The 21,581-nt window shown below is 48.0% G+C and overlaps 1 protein-coding gene across 2 annotated transcripts in view; it reads right to left on the bottom strand.

The window, feature by feature from the left end:
• gyg2 (glycogenin 2) overlaps positions 1-7,125 on the bottom strand; it is a 117,194-nt gene extending 110,069 nt beyond the window's left edge. Inside the window, exon 1 of one of the 2 annotated variants that reach the window (XM_033023352.1) lies at positions 6,968-7,125. In XM_033023352.1, coding sequence (XP_032879243.1) covers positions 6,968-7,100 — 133 coding nt within the window. In that variant the 5' untranslated portion in view covers positions 7,101-7,125. The remainder of the gene's footprint in view (positions 1-6,967) is intronic. The other variant, XM_033023353.1, reaches the window with a different exon arrangement.
• Between the last annotated feature and the right edge of the window lie 14,456 nt (positions 7,126-21,581).

The raw sequence follows: 21,581 nt of genomic DNA, 5'->3' as shown, positions 1-21,581 counted from the left end.
AAATCCATCCAGTGACTTGGCCTCCACTGCCCTCTGTGGCAGGGAATTCCATAAATTCACAACTCTCTGGGTGAAACTTTTTTTTTCTCACCTCAGTCTTAAATGACCTCCCCTTTATTCTAAGACTGTGGCCCCTGGTTCTGGACTAGCCCAACATTGGGAACATTTTTCCTGCATCTAGCTTGTCCAGTCCTTTTATAATTTTATATGTTTCTATAAGATCCCCCCTCACCCTTCTAAACTCCAGTGAATACAAGCATAGTCTTTTCAATCTTTCCTCATATGACAGTCCCGCCATCCCAGGGATCAATATCGTGAACCTACGCTGCACTGCCTCAATCACAAGGATGTCCCTTGTCAAATTAGGAGGCCAAAACTGTACACAATACTCCAGATGTGGTCTCACCAGAGCCCTATACAACTGCAGAAGAAAGGCCACCAGCATATTCAAGGACCAGTCTCACCCTCTTCTCCTCTCACCCTTCAGGTAAGATGTACATAAGTTTGAAAACGCACGCCCCCAGATTCAGGGCCAGTTTCTTCCCAGCTGTTATCGGGCAACTGAACCATCCTCTCACCAGCTGGAGTGCTGTCCCGATCTCCCATCTACATTATTTGTTATACCCGTTGCCCTTTATCTGTACACTGTGGATGTCTTGATTGTAATCATGTATAGTCCTTGCTTTGACTGGATAGCAAGCAACAAGAGCTTTTCACTGTACTTTGGTACACGTGACAATAGTAAACTAAACAAATACAAACTAATATCTACACTCACCTCATCAAAGTTCAGTTATTTCCCCCAAATTGTCCACTAAAGCCCCTGTTCCATTCAGGAGACCTAAACAGCAACCTTTGGTGACCTTGCCCACCACCCAAGGTTTCCATGAGGTCACCGGAGGTCCCTAATGGTCGAAAGTAGTTTCCACGTGGTCGAGGCTTCATCTAAGTTGCTGCTATTTTTTCATCATGATTAAAACCGGCCTCGACTAAAAATAGGTTGCCGTTTTAAAAATCGACAATTTTTTTTGGTCGCAGGTCTAGTCGAAGCCGGGTTTCCTCATAGTCGAGAAAGGTTTTCAACATGTGCGTGGGAGGTGGTAGGAGGTTGCAGGTCACCTCGACCTTGAGGTTTTTTTGGGTGGCAGGCATGGTCACCAGAGGTTGCTGTTTAGGTCTCCTAAGTGGGGCAAGGGGCTTAATACTATACATGCCAAATCTCCTACCATCTTAGAACATAGAACAGTACATCACAGGAACAGGCCCTTCGGCCCACAATGTCCATGCTGAACAAAACGCCAAGTTCAACTGATCACAAATATGATCTATTCCCGAGATATCCATTGCCTATCCAAAATCTTATTATATGACATACATATCAGTTGGTTAATTGTGACTTGATCGGTTTCATGATGTAAATTTAAAAACATATTGATAAAGGAAGGATAAGATGATTATAAAGTTAGGAGAGAAAAGGCAATCGGACTGTCTAAAACGAGGGGAAATCACCCATTGTTTTAAGCTTCCTCCATCATCTCACCTGTACGCCCAGCACTCAGCCCGTGGTTCGGTTTAGTTTATTGCCACGTGTACAGAGGTATAATGCAAAGCTTTTGTTGCCTGCTAACCAGTCAGCGGAAGGACAACACATGACTTCAGTTGAGCCATCCACGGAGTGCAGATGATACATGGTAAGGGAATAACGTTTTGTGCAAGGTAAAGCCAGCAAAGTCCGATCAAAGACCGTCCAAGGGCCTCCAATGGTGTAGATAGTAGTTCAGCACTGCTCTCCAGTTGCAGTAGGATGATTCAGTTGCCTGATAACAGCTGGGAAGAAAATATCCCTTAACATTCAAGGGACACCCTCAATCTATGTCTACTATATCCTCTAGCCTGACATCTCTAATCCTTGCATCTCCATTTCCCTGCAAGTTCTTATTCAACTACCGTCATTGGAAAGTGTATATTCAACTTAGGGCGTCTTTAGTTTAGCTTAGAGATACAGCGTGGAAACAGGCCCTCCAGCCCACCGAGTCTGCACCGACCAATGGTCACCGGCAACACTAGTTCAATGCACTTGGGGAAAACCCAAACGGTCAACTTTGAAACACTGCAAAAAACAGTAAACATAGAAACATAGACAATAGGTGCAGGAGTAGGCCATTCGGCCCTTCGAGCCTGCAACGCCATTCAATATGATCATGGCTGATCATCCAACTCAGTATCCTGTACCTGCCTTCTCTCCATCCCCCCTGATCCCTTTAGCCACAAGGGCCACATCTAACTCCCTCTTAAATATAGCCAATGAACTGGCCTCAACTACTTTCTGTGGCAGAGAATTCCACAGATTCAAAATGTTTTTCTCATCTCAGTCCAAAAAGATTTCCCCCTTATCCTTAAACTGTGTGACCCCTTGTTCTGGACTTCCCCAACAACGGGAACAAGCTTCCTGCATCTAGCCTGTCCAACTCCGTAAGTACCCGTAGTCGGGATTGAACTGGTGTCTCTAGTGCTGTGAGGTAGCTGCGCCACAGTGCCGCTCCCAACTAGATACTAAGCTCGAGCAATTCCTCCCTAAGCATCTCACCCACTCCATGCCTGTGCAAACACAATGCTAGCGTCTATTTCAGAAGGCCAAGAATACTAAAACAGGGAGGAAATGCCGAGGCTCGAAAGGGCGCTGGTCAGGTTGCGTTTGGAGTATCGTGAGCCATTTTACACCCCATATCCCAGGAAGGATGTGCTGGCTCTGGATAGGGTCCAGGCGAGATCTACGAGAATGATCCCAGGAATGAGTGGGTTAACATATGATGAGCGTTTGTCTGCACTGGGCCTGTACTCGCTGGCGTTTAGAAAAATGAGGGGAGGGGGGAGGTCCTCATTGAAACATACAAAATAGTGAAAGGCCTGGATAGAGTGGATGTGGAGATGATGTTTCCACCAGTGGGAGAGTCTCAGAATAGTGGTCACAGCCTCAGAGTTAGAGGATGTTAGGAAGGAGATGAGGAGGAATTTCTTTATTCAGAGGGTGGTGAATGTGTGGAATTCTTTGCCACGGAAGGCTGTGGAGGCCAAGTCAGTGGATATTTTGAAGGTGGACATAGCTGTTCGCAGTCTCTCCCTCAGGTAGACGTTCCCAACTTTCACTGCGGTTCCACTCAGATGGCGGAGAGATGATGCGAAAGTCTTCATAAGTGATAAAGCAGAATTAGGCCATTCGGCCCATCGACTTTTCCACCATTTAATCATTGCTGATCTATCTTTCCTTCCTAACCACATTCCCCTGCCTTCTCCCCATAATCCCCGACACCCGTAAGAATCAAGGATCTATCCATCGCTGCCTATCAAATCTGTCTAACTCTGCCTTAAAAAAAATCCATTGACTTGGCATCCACAGCCATCTGTGGCAAAGAATTCCACAGATTCGCCACACTCCGATTAAAGAAAGTGGTGTCAGGGGGTAACGTTGCGGGCTTTCAAGAGCAACATGGCTTCAGAGCTACTTCCTGCCAGCGCCAGAGACATGGGTTCGATCCTGACTACGGGTGCTGTCTGAACGGAGTTTGTATGTTCTTGTCGTGACCTGCGTGGGTTTTCTCCGAGATGTTCGGTTTCCTCCCACACTCCAAAGATGTACAGGTTTGTCAGTATATTGGTTTGGTACAAAAACGTAAAATTGTCCCTCGTGTCTTTGTGTGTGCAGGAGTAGGCCATTCGGCCCTTCGAGCCTGCACCGCCATTCAATATGATCATGGCTGATCATCCAACTCAGTATCCTGTACCTGCCTTCTCTCCATACCCACTGATCCCTTTGGCCACAGGGGCCACATCTAACTCCCTCTTAAATATAGCCAATGAACTGGCCTCAACTACCTTCTGTGGCAGAGAATTCCAGAGATTCACCACTCTCTGTGTGAAAAATGTTTTTCTCATCTTTGTCCTAAAAGATTTCCCCTTTATCCTTAAACTGTGACCCCTTGTCCTGGACTTCCCCAACATCGGGAACAATCTTCCTGCATCTAGCCTGTCCAACCCCTTAAGAATTTTGAAAGTTTCTATAAGATCCCCCCTCAATCTTCTAAATCACTGGTCGGTGCAGACCAAAGGGCCTGTTTCCACGCTGCATCTCCAAGTTAAACCAAGAGAACCCACAAAGAGATTTGTGCCTTCTATGTCTGAACATGGCTGCCCGCCATTTAAGTGCGATGTGGTGCCAACGATACTCTATCAAACAGACGTCAAACCAAAATAGTACGGAAGCTTCAAATTTGGAATTTAAAATATGTTGAAAGTTCTTAGGAGGTCAGGCTGCATCTATGACAGGTGCAAACCAGTTAACATGACTGAAACCTGGTTGAGGGGGGGGCAGGACTGGCAGCTCAATGTTCCGAGGTACAGGAGCTTCAGGAGAGACAGGGGTGAGGGGAAAAAGAGGAGGGGGGGTTGCATTGTTGGTTAATGAGGATGTGTTCAGAGGTGGCATTACATACGGTTCATCTAGTGAGGCTCTATGGGTGGAGCTGAGGAACAAGAAAGGAATGATCACCTTGTTGGGGGTATACTACAGACCCCCGAATAGTCAACGGGAATTAGAAGACCAAATGTGCCGGGAGATTGCAGACAGCTACAGGTCAAACAAGATTGTTGTTGGAGGGGGTTTCAACTTTCCCAATGTAGACTGGGGAAATCATAGGGTGAAGGGTTTAGATGGGGTGCAATCCCTCAAGAGTGTTCAGGAGAGTTTTCCTAAACAGTGTGTGGAGGCCTCCACATGCGATAGGGCAACGCTGCATCTAGTATTGGGTCTCGATTACATGGAGCATAGGAGGATGAAGAGAGATCTTATAGAGGTGTACAAAATCATGAGAGGAATAGATCGGGTAGATGCACATAGACCAGAAGACATAGGTTCAAGGTGAAGGGGAAAAGATTTAATAGGAATCCGAGGGGTAATATTTCCACACAGTGGGTTTATGGAACAAGCTGCCAGAGGAGGTAGTTGAGGCTGGGACTATCCCATTGTTTAAGAGACAGTTGGACAGGTACATGGATAGGACATGTTTGGAGGGTTTGGGGCCAAGCGCAGGCTAGTGGGACTAGGGTAGCTGGGACATTGTTGGCTGGTGTGGGCGAGTTTGGTCAAAGAGCCCGTTCCCACACTGTATCACTCTATGACAACTGAATGACAGCTCATGATAGCACTGCTGATCTGTAGTGTAATCAAGGATGATTCGCAACCTGGCCACTCCCTCCTCCTCTCCTCCCCTCTGGCAAAATGTATAAAAGTGTGAAAATGGACACTGCAGATTCAGGTAGACAAAAATGCTGGAGAAACTCAATGGGTGAGGCAGCATCTATGGAGCGAAGGAAATGGTCAACGTTTCGGGCCAAAACCCTTCTTCAGTCTGATGTGAGGGATTCAGGAAGTTTCTTCCCAGCTATCAACAGGCAACTGAACCATCCTACCACAACCCGAGAGCAGCGTTGAACTACTATCTACCTCATTGGTGACCCTCGGACTATCTTTGATCGGACTTTGCTGGCTTTACCTTACGCTAAACGTTATTCCCTTATCATGAATCTGCAGGCGGTAAATGGCTCGATTGTAATCATGTATTGTCTTTCTGCTGACTGGATAGTGCACAACAAAAGCTTTTCACTAGAACCTCAGTACACGTGACAATAAACCAAACTAGTAAGGTCCTTCACCTGAAACAATAACTCAGTCCCCATCCCTGGCCTGACTAATTGAGTATTTCCAGTTGACCATTTACTGGTGGCAGTGCAGAAGTGCAAGGAGGAGGGGGGCGAGAAATGTAAATACTATATTTCCTCCCCTCTCCCCCCCCCCTCAAAACAAAAATAGCCCAAATCTAGAAAGCACCAAAGATTGACGGAAAATGCTGGAGCAACTCAGCGGGACAGGCAGCATCTCTGGATAGAAGGAATGGGTGATGTTTTGGGTCGAGACCCTTCTTCAGTCCGAGAGTCAGGGAGGGGAGAGGGAGACAGACATATGGAAGGGAAATAGCAGTATCACATTCTAACACCAATGTTTCCGCGCTGTATCTCTAAGCTAAAAGGTCGCACAAGTGTTGGAGTAACTCAGAATCTCTGGAGAACACGGATAGAATCTTAGAGTGATACAACATGGAGAAATGCTCATCAGTCCACACCAACCAACATGCCCCATCTACTCTAGTCCCACCTGTCTGTTTTTGGCCCATATCCCTCCAAACCTATCCTATCCATGTACCTGTCTAAATGTTTCCTCAATAGGTGACGACTCGGATTGTGACCTTTCTTCAGACTAAGGGCCAAACCATTACAACCTGAAACGACCCCGTTTGGTTGGGTAACTATAGTTGGGTGGAGATTATTCCATGCTTTAATTGTGCGGGGGAAGAACGAATTTCTGTAACACATCTGTCTTTGTAGCTGGGATCACAAATTGGATCGAATGCCCTCGTCTGCTCCTAATTGCTTTGGGTTTGGTGTAGGTCTTGTAATCTATGTCGACTTGTAAAAACAAGTCAAACGGTTGCTACTCGTTCCAACACCAGACAGAGCAAATAATTCAGGGGAGCTGGACATAAAAGTGTCCCAGCGGACAGTAGAACGTGTGGTGGTGGTTTGTCCAGAACAGGGGGAGGCTTTTTCGGTGCAGTCACCCCGTTCTTGGAGAGGGGTTGGGAGAGGAGTGGGAGTGGGAGAGGGGGTGGGAGAGGGGGGTGGGAGAGGAGTTGGATGGCCAGACCCTCTCTGACTCTGGGTGCCACCCCGCTAGGTGGGTGGGTGGGGGGAAGAGGGTCAGCTAGCGTTGGAAAGAGCCCACCAGCCAAGGAGCGAAATAGTCAGAGGTTCGGAGCTCGCTCAGTGCTCAGCGCTCGGGGGTTATTATCTATTGCCCTGCAAGCTTCAAGCTAGTTGCTTTAAAACATAAACCCCATTGTAGATAAATACTCACCCGACATGCTGGATAATCGCTCCCGCGTAGAAAGTTTCTTAGAGAGCGAGAGAAAGAGAGTGCAGGGACACACTGTGTGTCTGTTGTGCTCCAGACGAGGTGTCGCTATCTGCTGGGGCTTTAACCTGGGCATGAAACCTCCCCTCCTGCTTCACACAGCGACGCCCAATCAATGTACCGGGGCGGGACCGGCATCGGCGCCCTAACTCCCCGTCAAGGTGATTAAAGGGCAATGTCCAATCTCTGACCAAAACCCCAGCCTCTCCTCCCTCTCCCCCCCTCCCTCTACCTCTACCCCCCTCCCTCTACCCCTACCCCCCCCCCCTCTACCCCTACCCCCTCTCTCCCCCTCTATCCTCTCTCCCCCTCTATCCTCTCTCCCCCTCTATCCTCTCTCCCCCTCTATCCCTCCTCTCCCCCCGAACCTCTCCCACCCCCCCTCTCCCAAGAGGGAGAAAAAATGGAAAAGAGAGATAGAGAAAAAGATAGAGGAAAGGAGAGAGAGGGAGAGAGAGTCTTGCAAGATAAATGGGATGTAATCATTTCCATTGCAATTTTGCGCCACATTTCCGAAGGGCAAGGCTGATGGGTCAACTAAAGAGTTTCTGACCTGACATTAAAGAGGCATTTGTCCTTTCTGTAATTCTCCCCAAAAGTCACCTCCACTAAATAGCCCCCCCCCCCCCTCTCCCCCCCACTTTAACAGGGAGCTTTTATTACAGAATCACATTCACAAAGTAAGTTCATAAGTTCTAGGAGCAGAATTAGTCCATTCGGCCCATCAAGTCTACTCCGCCCATTCAATCATGGCTGATCTATCTTTCCCTCTTAACCCCATTCACCTGCCTGCTCCCTTCTCCCTGACACCCGTACTAATCAAGAATCTATCTTTAGCTGTCTTAAAAATATCCGTCGACTTGGCCTCCCCAGAGGTCATAGAAACATAGAAAATAGGTGCAGGAGTAGGCCATTCGGCCCTTCGAGCCTGCACCGCCATTCAATATGATCATGGCTGATCATCCAACTCAGTATCTGGTTTACTAAATAAATACACAAAGTGCTGGAGTAACTTACTGGGTCAGGCAGCATCTTTGTAGAACATAGAGAGGTGATGTTTCGGCATGGACTTGAAGGGCCGAGATGGCCTGTTTCCATGCTGTAATTGTTATATGGTTATATGGTTATAGTATCCTGTACCTGCCTTCTCTCCATACCCCCTGATCCCTTTAGCCACAAGGGCCACATCTAACTCCCTCTTAAATATAGTCAATGAATTGGCCTCAACTACCTCATAGCCTCAGAATTAAAGGATGTTCTTTTCAGAAAGAGATGAGGAGAAATGTATTTAATCAGAGGGTGGTGAATCTGTGGAATTCATTGCCACAGAAGGCTGTGGAGGCCACGTCAATGGTTTATTTTTAAGGCAGAGATAGATCGATTCTTGAGTAGTACGGATGTCAGAGGTTATGGGGAGAAGACAGTAAACTGGGGTGAGGAGGGAGAGACAGAACAGCTCCTGCAGTTACTCTCCGTCCATTCACTCATGGCTGATCTATCTCTCCCTCCAAACTCTATTCTCCTGCCTTCTCCCCATAACCTCTGACACCCGTCCTATTCACGAAACTATCTATCTCTGCCTTAATATCTATCTCTCCATTATAGGACGTTAGCCGACAGCTAACAATGGCCTGTTTCCTTTATCGTAGTTACTTTTATACATATCTCCCCATATCACCATCAATATCTCTCGTTTCCCTTTCCCCCCAACTCTCAATCTGAAGAAGGGTCTCGACCCGAAACGTCACCTATTGCTTTTCTCCAGCAATGCTGTCTAACCCGCTGAGTTACTCCAGTTTTTTGAGTCAGTCCAAGATTGAGTTTTAGTTTAGAGATACAGCACGGAAACAGGCTCTTGGGCCCACTCCGTCCGCACCGGCCAGCGATCCCCGCACATCAACACTATCCCGCACACGCAAGGGACAATTTACACCAGCACCAGGCCAATTAACCTACAAACCTGCACGGAGTGTGGGAGGAAACCCGAAGATCTCGGAGAAAACCCACGCAGGTCACGGGGAGAACGTACAAACTCCGTACAGACAGCGCCCGTAGTCGGGATCGAACCCGGGTCTCCGGCGCTGCATTCGCTGTAAGGCAGCAACTCTACCGCTGCGCCACCGCACAAGATGTCCTCTTTGGGTAACAGAGTTTGCCCACGGTTGCCGGAGATGGAACACTCGCCCATGTCTCCGCTGCGTCCCGTGGTTCTGCGCTTGTCCCCCTGAGCAAGGATTGAGATCTTAACTCTCACCCCCCCTCCCCACCCAACACACCTTTCACCAATAGCTCCACCACTTTCAACGTGATCCCACCACCGGTCCCATTTTCCCATCCCCAATGAGGCCTTGCTGAACATAAAGCAATAAAAACAATAAGCAGAAATTAATTAGGACAGCACAGTGGCGGTGTAGCTGTTAGAGCCGTTCCCTCACTGCACCAGAGACCCGGGTTCGATCCTGCCCTCGGTTGCTGTATGTGTGGATTTGCAAGTTCTCCCCGTGACCGCGTGGGTTTCTTTTGGGTGCTCCGGGTTCCTCCCACACCTCAAAGATACGGGCTTGCAGGTTAATTGACAATAGGCAACAGGTGCAGGAGCAGGCCATTTGTCCCTTCGAGCCAGCACCGCCATTCAATGTGATCATGGCTGATCATCCCCAATCAGTACCCCGTTCCTGCCTTCTCCCCGTATCCCCTGACTCCGCTATTTTTAAGAGCCCTATCTAGCTCTCTCTTGAAAGCATCCAGAGAACCTGCCTCCACCGCCCTCTGAGGCAGAGAATTCCACAGACTCACCACTCTCTGTGAGAAAAAGTGTTTCCTCGTCTCCGTTCTAAATGGCTTACTCCTTATTCTTAAACTGTGGCCCCTGGTTCTGGACTCCTCCAACATCGGGAACATGTTTCCTGCCTCTATTGTGTCCAAGCCCTTAACAATCTTATATGTTTCAATGAGATCTCCCCTCATCCTTTTAAACTCCAGAGTGTACAAGCCCAGCTGCTCCATTCTCTCAGCAATTGGTCCTCGGTAAATTGCCCCCAGCGTGTAAGGAGTGGACGAGGAAGTGGGATAGCGGGCGACTAGCGTGGAATGGGCGAACGCTGGTCGGCGTGGACTCGGCGGGCCATTTCCACGCCGTATCTCCAAACCAAACTAAAAGTGAAGGAGAGATTAAAATCAACTGAAGACAGACACAAAGTGCTGGAGTAACTCAGCGGGTCAGGCAGCATCTCTGGAGAAAAAGGATGGGTGATGTTTTGGGTCAGAACCCTTCTTCAGACTCTTCCGTCTGAAGAAGGGTCTCTACCCAAATCGTCACCTAGTCATAGAGTCATAGAGTGATACAGCATGGAAAAAGGCCCTTCGGCCCAACTTGCCCACACCGGCCAACAAATGTCCCAGCTACACTAGTCCCACCTGCCCACGTTTGCTCCATATCCCTCCAAACCTGTCCTATCCATGTACCTGTCTAAATGGTTCTTAAATGTTGGGATAGTCCCTGCCTCAACTACCTCCTCTGGCAGATTGTTCCATACACCCACCACCATTTGTGTGATTCATATTAAACCTTTTCCCCTTCACATTAAACCAATGCCTGGTCCTCAATTCGCTTACTCTGGGCAAAAGACTACCCAACCCATTCCTCTCCTGATTTTATACACCTCTATAAGTTCACCCCTCATCCTCTTGCGCTCCAAGGAATAGACTCCCAGCCTACTCAACCTCTCCCTATAGCTCAGACCCTCGAGTCCTGGCAACATAGAAACATAGAAAATAGGTGCAGGAGTAGGCCATTCGGCCCTTCGAGCCTGCACCGCCATTCAATATGATCATGGCTGATCATCCAACTCAGTATCCTGTACCTGCCTTCTCTCCATACCCCCTGATCCCTTTAGCCAACTCCCTCTTAAATATAGCCAATGAACTGGCCTCAACTACCTTCTGTGGCAGAGAGTTCCAGAGATTCACCACTCTCTGTGTGAAAAATGTTTTTCTCATCTCGGTCCTAAAGGATTTCCCCTTTATCCTTAAACTGTGACCCCTTGTCCTGGACTTCCCCAACATCGGGAACAATCTTCCTGCATCTAGCCTGTCCAACCCCTTAAGAATTTTGTAAGTTTCTATAAGATCCCCCCTCAATCTTCTAAATTCTAGCGAGTACAAGCCGAGTCTAACCAGTCTTTCTTCATATGAAAGTCCTGACATCCCAGGAATCAGTCTGGTGAACCTTCTCTGTACTCCCTCTATGGCAAGAACGTCTTTCCTCAGATTTGGCATCTCAGAACATAAATCCTCTCTGTACCTTTCCAGCTTGACCATATCTTTCCTGCAACACGGTGCCCAGAACTGGACACAATATTCTAAATGTGGCCTCACCAACGTCTCGTACAGCTGCAACGTGCCCTCCCAACTTTTATACTGCACCTATTCCTTTTCTCCAGAGATGCTGTCTGGCCCGTTGAGTTACTCCAGCTTTTGGTGTCTATTTTTGAAATAAGCAAAATTGTTCAAAAGAACAGTGGTGAATTTTTTTTAATGAATGTGTAATCTAGGAGCAATGATGGCCTTTGGATCAAGGCAGTGAAACAAAGAGTTGATTCCATACAAAGACTCAACGTAAAGGGTAAACATTTACCCCAGTCGTCTGTCAATAGAAGGCTGCTATTTGAAAGTCCTAACAGAGTAGTGAGGAAATACTTGCCAAATCTTCCCTGGAAGCAAAAAGATAAAATCTACCGCAAACACGGAGAAGCTCTTTGTGAAGATAAACTCGGAACTAGACATGAAATATAGACTGAGCCTTGAGGTAGTAACAGCATATAAGCAAGTGCGTTTAGTTTGGAGATAGTTTAGCGATACAGCATGGAAACAGGCCATTCGGCCCACCGGGTCGGCACCGATGCCCGCACATTGACACTCACTAGGGACTGTTTGCAATTCATACCAAGCCAATTAACCCACCAACCTGCACGTCTTTGGAGAGCGGGAGGAAACAGGAGATCCCGGGGGGGCAGCCCACGCAGGTCACGTGAAGAACGTATAAACTCCGTACAGACAAGCGCCCGACGTCAGGATCGAACTCGGGTCTGTGGCACAGTCCCGTTTATATCAACGGGTCAATGGTGGAGAGGGTCAAGAGCTTCAAATTCCTGGGCGTGCAAATCTCTGAAGATCTCTCCTGGTCCGAGAACACTGATGCAATTATAAAGAAAGCACATCAGCCCCTCTACTTCCTGAGAAGATTACGGAGAGTCGGTTTGTCAAGGAGGACTCTCTCTAACTTCAACAGGTGCACAGTAGAGAGCATGCTGACCGGTTGCATCGTGGCTTGGTTCGGCAATTTGAGCGCCCTGGAGAGGAAAAGACTACAAAAAGTAGTAAACACTGCCCAGTCCATCATCGGCTCTGACCTCCCTTCCATCGAGGAGATCTATCGCAGTCGCTGCCTCAAAAAGGCTGGCAGCATCATCAAGGACCCACACCATCCTGGCCACACACTCATCTCCCTGCTACCTTCAGGTAGAAGGTACAGGAGCCTGAAGACTGCAACATCCAGGTTCAGAAATAGCTACTTCCCCACAGCCATCAGGCTATTAAACTCAACTGAAACAAATCTCAACATTAATAGACCATTATATGTTTATTTGCACTTTATCTGTTTATTTATTGATGTGTGTATATATTTATATAATGGTATATGGCCACACTGATCTGTTCTGTATTCATGCCTTCTATATTCGGTTGTGCTGAAGCAAAGCAAGAATTTCATTGTCCTATCTGGGACACATGACAATAAAGTCTCTTGACATGACTTGACTTGTGAGGCAACAACTCTAAAGCTGCGTCACCTTGTTCATCAAAGGAAGATTACCTTACGGTATTGAGCGGTGGAGGATTCATAGTGTCAGGTTTACTGAAATGAACACTACAGTCTACCCTGTGGAGTGAGTTTCTCAATCCCCTGACTCTCAGTCTGAAGAAGGGCCTCAACCCGAAATGTCACCCATTCCTTTTCTCCAGGGATGCTGCCTGTCCCGCTGAGTTACTCCAGCATTTTGTGTCTACCTTCGATGTAAACCAGCATCTGCAGTCCCTTCTTAAACAGTCATGATAGATATTAAGTATGTTCTCACTAGGGCCGACTCTTTGTGTGCAGTCTCAGTGAAGTCAACTATTAAGGGCCTGTCCCACTTAGGAGACCTAAACAGCAACCTCTGGTGACCTTGCCCGCCACCCAGAAAACAATCAAGGTCGAGGTGACCTGCAACCTCCTACCACCTCCCACGCACACGTTGAAAACCTTCCTCGACTATGAAGAAAACCGGCTTCGACTAGACCTGCGACTAGAAAATGATCGATTTTTAAAACGGCAACCTATTTTTAGTCGAGGCCAGTTTTAATCACGATGAAAAAATAGCAGCAACCTCGATGAAGCCTCGACCACGCGGAAACCACTTTCGACCATTAGGGAGAGTGACCAAAACCTCCGGTGACCTCATGGAAACCTTGGGTGGCGGGCAAGGTCACCAGAGTTTGCTGTTTAGGTCTCCTGAGTGGGACAGGGGCTTAACACTACAAATCGTATGGGAAGAAGTCAGGCACGGGTTATTGATTGGGGACGATCAGCCATGATCACAATGAATGGTGGTGCTGGCTCGAGGGGCCGAATGGCCTCCTCCTGCACCTATTTCCTATGTTTCTATGGCTTGCCCTCCACAGCCACCCGTGGCAATAAATTCCACAGATTTGCCATCCTCTGAGTAAAGAAATTCCTATAACACTATATTTTGCATTCTCTTTTTGCAGCACTACCTGTTTAGAGTTACAGTGTGGAAACAGTCCCTTCGGCCCACCGAGTCCGTGCCGACCAGTGATCCCCGCATATTAACACTACCCTACACACACTAGGGGGCAGTTGTACATTCATACCCAAGCCGATTAACCTCCAAACCCGTACGCCTTTGGAGTGTGGGAGGAAATTCCTGGGCGTGCACATCTCTGAAGATCTTTCCTGGTCCGAGAACACTAACGCAATTATCAAAAAAGCTCATCAGCGCCTCTACTTCCTGAGAAGATTACGGAGAGTCGGTTTGTCAAGGAGGACTCTCTCTAACTTCTACAGGTGCACAGTCGAGAGCATGCTGACCGGTTGCATCGTGGCTTGGTTCGGAAATTTGAGCGCCCTGGAGAGGAAAAGACTACAAAAAGTAGTAAACACTGCCCAGTTCATCATCGGCTCTGACCTTCCTTCCATCGAGGGGATTTATCGCAGTCGCTGCCTCAAAAAGGCTGGCAGTATCATCAAAGTCCCACACCATCCTGGCCACACACTCATCTCCCCGCTACCTTCAGGTGGAAGGTACAGGAGCCTGAAGACTGCAACAACCAGGTTCAGGAATAGCTACTTCCCCTCAGCCATCAGGCTATTAAACCTGGCTCGGACAAAACTCTGATTATTAGCAACCACTTTCTGTTATTTGCACTACCAGTTTATTTATTCATGTGTGTATATATTTATATCATGGTATATGGACACATTTATCTGTTTTGTAGTAAATGCCTACTATTTTCTGTGTGCTTAAGCAAAGCAAGAATTTCATTGTCCTATACAGGGACACATGACAATAAACTCACTTGAACTTGAACCCGAAGATCTCGGAGAAAACCCACGCAGGTCACGGGGAGAACGTACAAACTCCGTGTAGACAAGCGCCCGTAGCCAAGATCGAACCCGGGTCTCCGGCGCTGTAAGGCAGTTGCTCTACCACTACACCACCCTGCCCGCTTGCTTGTTCTCAAGTATGTTTCGATTGTACTCAGGGATGCCATGAATTGCTTGGATACCATGCAAAGATTTCCATTGTATCTCAGTTCACATGACAACAATAGACTAATACCAATGCTACTTCATGCGTGGTCAATGTGATAGCTGTTTTATTTTGTGTGTTCCCCCATGTGAATTCTTTCCGATTACCACCAATTTGCCCTTCTTTAGTCGGCACGGACTAATTTCCCATCAAACAAGTTCTTTTAGCTCTCAGAGGAAAAAAAATCAATAAACATTTAGACCATCGTTGGTTTGATAAAGTGATTAAAAATGCCGACCAAGACGTCCCATCAACATTGGTCCCACCTCATAAGATCATAAGGCCATAAGGGATAGGAGTAGAATTCGGCTATTTGGCCCATCAAGTCTTCTCCGCCATTCATTCATGGCTGTTAAACTTGGCTTGGACAAATCTCTGAACATTAATAGCCCATTATCTGTTATTTGCACTTGATCAGTTTATTTATTCATGTGTGTATATATTTATATAATGGTATATGGACACACTGATCTGTTCTGTAGTCAATGCCTACTATGTTCTGTGTGCTGAAGCAAAGCAAGAATTTCATTGTCCTATCAGGGACACATGACAATAAACTCATTTGGACTTGAGCTTGATCAATCCCCCCACACTCCTGCCTTCTCCCCATAACCTCCAACACCTGTACTAATCAAGAATCTATCTATGTGTATGAAAGAACTGCAGATGCTGCTTTACATCGAAGGTAGACACCAAATGCTGGAGTAACTCAGCGGGACAGGCAGCATATCTGGAGAGAGGGAATTTATGACATTTTGGGTTGAGACCCTTCTTCATCTAGCTGTCTCTGCCTTAAAAATATCCACTGACGTGGCCTCCACAACCTTCTGTGGCAAAGTATTCCACAGATTCACCACCCTCTGACTAAAGAAATACCTGCTCAGCTCCTTCATAAAATAATGTCCTTTAATTCTGAGGCTGTGACCTCTCGACCTAAACTCTCCCACTAGTGGAAACAACCTCCCCACATCCAAGCATTTCACTATTCTGTACGTTTCAATGAGGCCCCCCCTCATTCTTCTAAACTCCAGCGAGTACAGGCCCAGTGTCGCCAAACGCTCATCATAGGCTAACCCACTCATTCCTGGGATTATTATTGTAAACCTCCTCTGGACCTTTCTCCAGAACCAGCACATCCTTCCTCCGATATGGTGCCCAAAATTGCTCACAATATTCCAAATGTGGCCTTATAGAGCCTCAGCATTACATCCCTGTTTTTGTATACAAGCCCTCTTGAAATAAATGCCAGCATTGAGTTTGCTTTCTTTACTACTGATTCGACCTGCAGATTAAAGGGCCTGTCCCGCTTTCCCGAGTTACTCACGAATTCTCCCGAGTTTTCCCCTTGATTCAAACTCGGAGATTCCAGCTGTAGGTACTCGGGGCTATATTTTTTACTCGTGGACATATTTCAACATGCTGAAGAAACGCCCCGACTTACCTGATGCCCCGAGTACCTACGGCTGGCATTACGAGCCGCTACGAAATATCTACGGACTCCTATGAACTTTCCCAGCTGCGCCACCGTGCCCGCCCACGACTGTAACTCCCCCACTAAACATCAACAACCCTGCCACTGTCCGCAGGGCGGTACTTACGCATCACGCAATCCTTTCAATTCGAAATGAAGTCCCCTCGGTCGCAGCCTTGCATCCCTTCAGCGCCCCTGGCCGACTGCTTGACATCATCGACAATTGTCCCGCCAGCCTTTGTTAAAATGGAAGCGTTCCCAGTCTCATGTGGATCTCATGGGACGCGTTAATGGGGCCCCCTCGAAGGCCCGAAAATAACGCGAGGCCTTTTTTGTTACCAAGCCGCCCGCAACAAACCTAGACTCATCTGGCCCACGATTACTGGGCTGGATTTTTCAAGTCCAATGTGTTTGTGAGTGGCACTGGGATTCCTGGCTACATCAAGCCCAGTGTGTGAGAATGCCACGTGTAGTTACTGTTTAAATCCAAGCAGCTGATGTCAGAGCATTCCATCACTATGGCAATCAGAGAAGAATTACATTCCAGGCAAGGGTTAAGGTCTTTAGCGTGAAGTTGGTATCATTGGCGGCTTTATAGGTTTGGAAGCAAAATGCTGAGGCAACGTGTCAACATTTTGATCTTCCCTGGTCCACGCCCTTGCTAAAAGGCACCCTCCCGCACATTCCATGCATGGCGGAGGACTATCGGTTGGATGGGATTTAAAATTAAACATGGCCATTGAACATGAGGTGAAGGAGATGATTGTGATGTCAGCTAACTCTTTCAGAATTATGATGTCACATAATTGACCAAGCAAGAAGACACACCTACTCCTCCGAAGGCTGCAATGGTGGCACAGCAGGTACAGTTGCCGATCTCAGAGAAAAAAAATCAACAGACCCGGGTTCGATCTTGACTACGGGTGCCATCTGTGCAGAGTTTGTGGCGCCGTTGAATATGGCAGCCTCGCCTGCAGCTGTTCATCCTTTCATCTTTTCTAATATAGTCATATAACAATTACAGCACGGAAACAGGCCAAACACTAACTCTCACCTAGTCCCATCTACCTGCACTCAGACCATAACCCTCCATTCCTTTCCCGTCCATATACCTATCCAATTTATTTTCAAATGATAAAATCGAACCTGCCTCCACCACTTCCACTGGAAGCTCATTCCACACAGCCACCACTCTCTGAGTAAAGAAGTTCCCCCTCATGTTACCCCTAAACTTTTGTCCCTTACTTCGCAAGTCATGTCCCCTTGTTTGAATCTTCCCTACTCTCAGTGGGAAAAGCTTATCCACATGAACTCTGTCTATCCCTCTCATCATTTTAAAGACCTCTATCAAGTCCCCACTTAACCTTCTGCGCTCCAAAGAATAAAGACCTAACTTATTCAACCTTTCTCTGTAACTTAGTTGCTGAAACCCAGGCAACATTCTAGTAAATCTCCTCTGTACTCTCTCAATTTTGTTGACATCTTTCCTGTAAATTGGCGACCAAAATTGTACACCATACTCCAGAATTGGCCTCACCAATTCCTTGTACAATTTTAACATTACATTCCAACTTCCATACTCAATGCTCTGATTTATAAAGGCCAGCATACCAAAAACTTTCTTTACCACCCTATCTACATGAGATTCCACATTCAGGGAACTATGCACAGTTATTCCTAGATCCCTCTGTTCAACTGCATTCCTCAATACGCTACCATTTACCATGTATTCTTTTAATTTTTAATCTGTCAAAGAGTTTTGTTTTGGAGGTCTTTTAGTCTTTTTATGTGGGGGGTGGGGAAGGGTGAAACTGTTTTACTTAGTCACTACCTGGTCGAGGGTGCGTCCTTCCTCCGAGCCGTATCTTCGCCCCCCCCTCCTCGCAGCCAACATCGGGATTGGCGCGGCCTTTCCTGCCGTAGACCGGCCAGAGCTTCAGCTTCAGCAGCGGCACAGAACTGAGGTACCATCGCGGAGCGGGCGATGCCTTACTGGGGTTGCCGTGTGGAGCTCCGGATGTGCTGGGACTGCCGATTTTAACACCATGCAGCTTTGGCCTGCGGGGCGTCCAGCCGCGGGCGGCACTGACTTTAACATCGCGGAGCCTGGGATCCCTTCGCCGAGGATCGCCATTGTTGAATCTCCGCCCAGCTCGGCCTGTGGACTTCGGGAACCGCGGCCTCCGATAAGAAGTGGCTGATTCGGAAACTCCAAGCCGCTGAGAATGTTCTTCCGTTCCGACGCCGGAATGTTCTTCCGTTTCGATCATCCCGGCGAGATGACCTGAACACCGGGCCGCCCGTAGCGGCGACTGCGGGGGGGTTCGAGGCCCCGACCACGGGTCAACAACGAGGAAGCTGACTGAACTTTGTTGCCTTCCCTTACAGTGGGAAACGTTGATTCCGCTGTGTGGGGATGTTCATGTGAAATGATATTGTGTGTTGTGTTCTTTTTATTCGTGTGGCTGTATGGTCACTCAAATCTCGCTGTACCAATTGGTGCATGTGACAATAAATGTGACTTGAACATTAACTTTATACGTTCTCCCCGTGACCTGCGTGGGGTTTTCTCCGGCTGCTCCGGTTTCCTCCCATATTCCAAAGACGTGCAGGTTTGTAGGTTAATTGGCTTCTGTAAATATTCCCTGGTGTGTCGGATAGTATGGGGGTGATCGCTGGCCCTAGCATAACCCTAACTCTAGCCCTATCCGGGCGTCACCTGCAGGACAGCATAGGTCAGTGTGTGACAGGGCGCACGACATGATGAGACACCCAGATGTCGCCCGAAGATTTAGGACATCCCAAAATCCTTGTCTCAACAGAGGCCCGGGAGCCGTGACAGAGGGAGGAGCGACCTTCGTGTGGTGAGATAAAAACCCATCGTGGGGCTTGTCTCAACAGAGGCCCGGGAGCCGTGACAGAGGGAGGAGCGACCTTCGTGTGGTGAGATAAAAACCCATCGTGGGGCTTGTCTCAACAGAGGCCCGGGAGCCGTGACAGAGGGAGGAGCGACCTTCGTGTGGTGAGATAAAAACCCATCACGGGGCTTGTCTCAACAGAGGCCCGGGAGCCGTTACAGAGGGAGGAGCGACCTCCGTGTGGTGAGTTAAAAACCCATCGCGGGGCTTGTCTCAACAGAGGCCCGGGAGCCGTTACAGAGGGAGGAGCGACCTCCGTGTGGTGAGTTAAAAACCCATCGCGGGGCTTGTCTCAACAGAGGCCCGGGAGCCGTGACAGAGGGAGGAGCGACCAAAATCTGCAACGTTCCATTCGCAGATCACACTTCCAGAGAAGGAGTCTGGTGGAAGCCTCTGATTGGTCAAACGGACTAGAGGAAGCAGCTGATTGGCTTGTATCCCGGGTAAGGCTTTATTGTATTGGGATAAGGGGTAGAATGAGGGCCAGGGCAGTTTACTGTTCTGGATGTCAGATGTGGGAGGTCATGGAGTCTGAGTGCCCTCCAGACGTCCACATCAGCGCCAGGTGCGTCGAGATGGGGCTCCTAAGGGACCGTGTTAGGAACCTGGAACAGCAACTTGATGACCTCTGTCTGCTCAGGGAGAGCGAGGAGGTCATAGAAAGGAGTTACAGGGAGGTGGTCACTCCAAGACCACGGGAGACAGAAAACTGGGTCACCGTTAGGAAGGGCAACGGGCAGAGGCAGGGACTGGTGAGTACCCCGGTGGCTGTACACCTTGAAAATAAGTACTCATGTTTGAGTAAAGGTGGGGGAGACAGCCTACCTGGGGGCAGCGACAGCGGCCGGACCTCTGGCACAAAGACCGGTCCTGTTGCTCAGAAGGGTAAGGAAAAGAAGAGGAGGGCAATTGTAATAGGGGACTCTATAGTCAGGGGGTCGGATAGGCGATTCGGTGGACGCAGACAGGAGACCCGGATGGTAGTTTGCCTCCCTGGTGCCAGGGTCAGGGATGTGTCTGAACGTGTCCAAGAAATCCTGAAATGGGAGGGAGAGGAGCCTGAGGTTGTGGTACATATAGGTACCAATGACATAGGTAAAAAAAGAGAAGAGGTCCTGAAAGAAGAATTTAGGGAGTTAGGTAGAGAGTTAAGGAGAAGGACTGCAAAGGTAACAATCTCAGGATTACTGCCTGTGCCACGCGACAGTGAGAGTAGGAATGGAGCGAGGTGGAGGATAAATGAGTGGATGAGGGACTGGTGCAGTGGGTATGGATTCAAGTTTCTGGATCATTGGGACCTCTTTTGGGGAAGGTGTGACCTGTACAGAAAGGACGGGTTGCACTTGAACTCGAGGGGGACCAATATCCTGGCGGGGAGATTTGCAAAGGCTACTGGGGAGACTTTAAACTAGTATGGTTGGGGGGAGGGACTCAAATTGGGAAAGCTAGCAGTCAGTGTGTGAGGCAGGAGGCAGAGAATGGTAGCACTCTGACCCAAAATGTAGGGGAGAGAGAAGAAAAAGACAATAAACAGAGAATAAGAGACGGGGGGTTTCTTAAATGTGTATATTTTAATGCTAGGAGCATTGTAAGAAAGGTGGATGAACTTAGAGTCTGGATAGACACCTGGAAGTATGATGTTGTGGCGATCAGTGAAACATGGTTGCAGGAGGGCTGTGACTGGAAACTAAATATTCCAGGATTTCGTTGCTTCAGGTGTGATAGAATTGGAGGGGCAAGAGGTGGAGCTGTTGCATTGCTTATCAGGGAAGATATTACAGCAGTGCTTTGGCAGGATAGATTAGAGGGCTCGTCTAGGGAGGCTATTTGGGTGGAACTGAGAAATGGGAAAGGGGTAGCAACACTTATAGGGGTGTATTATAGACCGCCAAATGGGGAGCGAGAATTGGAAGAGCAAATATGTAAGGAAATTGCAGATATTAGTAGTAAGCACAAGGTAGTGATTGTGGGAGATTTCAATTTTCCACACATAGACTGGGAAACACATTCTGTAAATGGGCTGGATGGTTTGGAGTTTGTAAAATGTGTGCAGGATAGTTTTTTGCAGCAATACATAGAAGTACCTACTAGAGAAGGAGCGGTGCTGGACCTCCTGTTAGGAAATGAGACGGGTCAGGTGGCAGAGGTATGCGTTGGGGAACAGTTCGGGACCAGTGATCACAATACCATTAGTTTCAATATAATTATGGAGAGGGTCAGAACTGGACCTAGGGTTGAGATTTTTGATTGGAGAAAGGCTAACTTTGAGGAGATGCGAAAGGATTTAAAAGGAGTAAATT

The sequence above is a fragment of the Amblyraja radiata genome, chromosome 6 (assembly GCF_010909765.2).
Source record: "Amblyraja radiata isolate CabotCenter1 chromosome 6, sAmbRad1.1.pri, whole genome shotgun sequence".
NCBI lineage: Eukaryota > Metazoa > Chordata > Chondrichthyes > Rajiformes > Rajidae > Amblyraja > Amblyraja radiata.
Note: the sequence above shows the minus strand (reverse complement) of the source record. Positions and strands in the feature narration are given on the sequence as shown.